This window comes from Gavialis gangeticus, unplaced genomic scaffold (genome assembly GCF_001723915.1).
Source record: "Gavialis gangeticus isolate Ggan-Ray unplaced genomic scaffold, GavGan_comp1, whole genome shotgun sequence".
Classification (NCBI taxonomy): domain Eukaryota; kingdom Metazoa; phylum Chordata; order Crocodylia; family Gavialidae; genus Gavialis; species Gavialis gangeticus.
In genome coordinates, this window is record NW_017729008.1 from 3,689,850 (window position 1) to 3,692,678 (window position 2,829).

A 2,829-nucleotide genomic window follows, 5' to 3' on the forward strand; every position below is an offset into this window, starting at 1 on the left:
TCAGGGCTGGCATTTTGCAGTACAAACTCCTAGCCTGAAATGGGGTATTTTTTGTAAAACTTCAGAAAATTGTTTTTGTTCACATGGAGAACAGGAACATATTTGTATTTTTATATTAATAATTATATGTTCTATCAATGTGATATTAATTTGCCTCAATGCATGCAACTGTATCAAAGAAGATTGCTACAGAAATAGTTTAGGTAAGGAACATCTCAACAAGCAACCAAACCTGGGGATAAGACTATTATGCAAAGGTTGAGAAAAGGAAAATCAAATTTAAAATATTCTGAGGAAAGGGGGGATAAAAATGATCAAAAGATACCTATAGGCTAATGAAAAGTCAGAGTTCTGCAGCAAGACAACTATAACATCGTTCTAAAATGTGGGTCATCAAACTAAGTTAGGTCTACCCAAGAGTTTGAAGAGAGTCCATGTAAGTAAAAAGGTATGTGTATTGGTGTCTCTGTTATTTTATATCTATTTCTCCAAGTATGGTGTAACTTTTGATACCCTGTTTCATTTTGTTGCTTCTCTGTTTCTTCATAATATAGCCTGTTATAGTCTAGCTTTTGAAGGAAAATCCTAAATTATCAAGCCAGTGGAACTGCTGGGTATCACAGTTGCTATCTGAGGATGTAATGTAAAAGCCAAGTTGGAGAGTGGTTGGGTCATGGAGTCAGATCTCAATACAAAATGGGGTTATGGACCTGCCATTTTTAAAAATGCTATTCTTATTGAACAGAATGGTGGGGGATGTTTCCTCTGGCATCTTTAAACAAATAATGGTGGATACCAGGACATTGCATAGGGGATAGATCACTCTAGAGATATCCAGTTCAATGCTCTTTCTCTATAGCAGTCATTTCTGTCACTGTTGGAGACAGAAGACTGGGCTAGATGGACTATTGATCTGATCCAATATGACAGTTCTTATATTCTCAAAGTATTTGGCAAACAGAAACTTTCTTTCTTTGCTCAGCCCACAGTGTTACCTAGTTCATTGCCTTACCAGAGCAGGCAGAAAAAATAAAAATGAAATGAAACACACACTTGGAAGAAACTTCAGAAGGCAAGGCATTCTGCCTTCTTCCACATCTGATCTAGTTAGTATAAAAAGATTACCATGAAAAGGAAGGTCATGCACAGTAATCAACTGTTAACATTACTAAACACAAAGCCAACTGTGCATGTTGTACTGTTGTACAACGTCATTATAACCCTGCTTATAACAAACTCCTCTTTTAACAAACCCAGCAGCAGGAAACTTTTGTTTTTCATTATGATGCAGTAAATTGACTAATACTTATTATAGTGAATTCCTCCTATTTATTATAGTAAACTCTTCTCTGCATTCCATGAACGTTAAAATGAGGTTTTTCCTACATTTCTGTATGTGGTTATTGTGCCTGGTTTCATCATATTGTGCAACATTTTAAAGGGTGCATCTCAGTTGCATTTGAAAATGGAACTTTGACTCCTAGACTTACTCCATTCCTTCAAAGTCATAGAACATGACTTTATTTTGAGCAGTCTTTATCCCCCCTTTTGAAGGTGGCACAGTGGACAGTTAAGATGGAAAAGTAAGTAGGATTAGGAGGAAAAGAATAAACCAGAGGGCAGCTTGTTCAGTGAGGTGGATGTTGTCCTGGGAAGAAGGGGCCCAGGTTTTAGCCTGGGCCTTTCTGATGGACGGCAGATATTTCCCCTTTACTATTTGTCCAGGGATAGGAAATGCAGGGTGCAGTAGGCCAGTTTCAGGAGAATACCTAGTCCATAATCTGGAATACTCCTTTGAGAAGTAGAAGATTCAGGTTAATATCACCTTTTGGTCCTTCATTTCCTTTCCTCCCTTTTTGTGTCCTTGTGACAAGGTACTTGACAGAATTTGCAGATTCATTGGAATCTGACAGGGCCACATCATGAATGCTTCCGCTATGGCCTCAAACTTGCAACCTCTAGGGCTGTTAACTATGTGTCTTGGTGCCCACATCACCCTATCCTCTGTTATTCTAGTCACTGGGGAAGTGTGTTATTTGAGGGAACTCATTTGTTATCTGACAACCAGCTGGGGGTACAGGGGCTTCAACCCTGGGTTGGTTATTGTAGGGTCACTAAGACAGCTCATGTTGGTTTCTTATTGTAAGGTCCCAATAGAGGACAAATTTGCTACTGTACAGTTACTCAGGTTGTGGGAGCTGCACACACTAGCTTGTTATTATAGGATCACTCAGGCTTATGGTTTGTTATTGTAGGGTCACTTAGGGGCACTGTTAGTTATTGTAGGGGCACTCAGGATGCATACATTAGCTTTTAATTTCGCTGCCCTTTTTGCTCCTTTAGGGACACCTGGCGGGGAGAGGGAGGGGTTTGTTGTTGGCTGGTCCCTCAAGTCACTGGGACTGGTAGCATTTTGCTTTTATCAGTAGATTGCTCTGGCACTCTGCACTTGGCCTCTCACCACCAGGTTGCATTAGTAGGTGGTGTGCACCAGCTGGGCTTCACAGTTGGATGGCAGGCAGGTGGGCATGCCTGTCACCCTCTCTGTGAAGTAGGGCACATGTGTGGACCCATTGTCAGATACAAAGGCAGCCAGCATGTGCTCCTCAAAGATGACCTCAAAGATGCTCTGTGCCTGACATACTCCATGAGAACCAATTAAAGGGCCAAATCAATTTGAAGCTCTCTGAATCTTCAGAAAAGATTTGGAGGGCTTTGATGATTCAGACAGTCCCCAGTGGCTGCATCAGGGAGCTGCAGCCAGACTAGGAGTTGGTAAGTAGGGGCAGGGGAGGTGGGGCAGAAGGGAGGAGAAGACCATGGGGGGAC

General features: G+C 41.4%; 1 protein-coding gene across 1 annotated transcript in view; it reads right to left on the reverse strand.

Moving 5' to 3' along the window:
* Positions 1-2,473: 2,473 nt before the first annotated feature.
* CARNS1 (carnosine synthase 1) overlaps positions 2,474-2,829 on the reverse strand; it is a 3,117-nt gene continuing 2,761 nt past the window's right edge. The window contains 1 exon segment of the mRNA XM_019509320.1: positions 2,474-2,659. Within this exon segment, the coding sequence (XP_019364865.1) occupies positions 2,474-2,659 (186 nt within the window).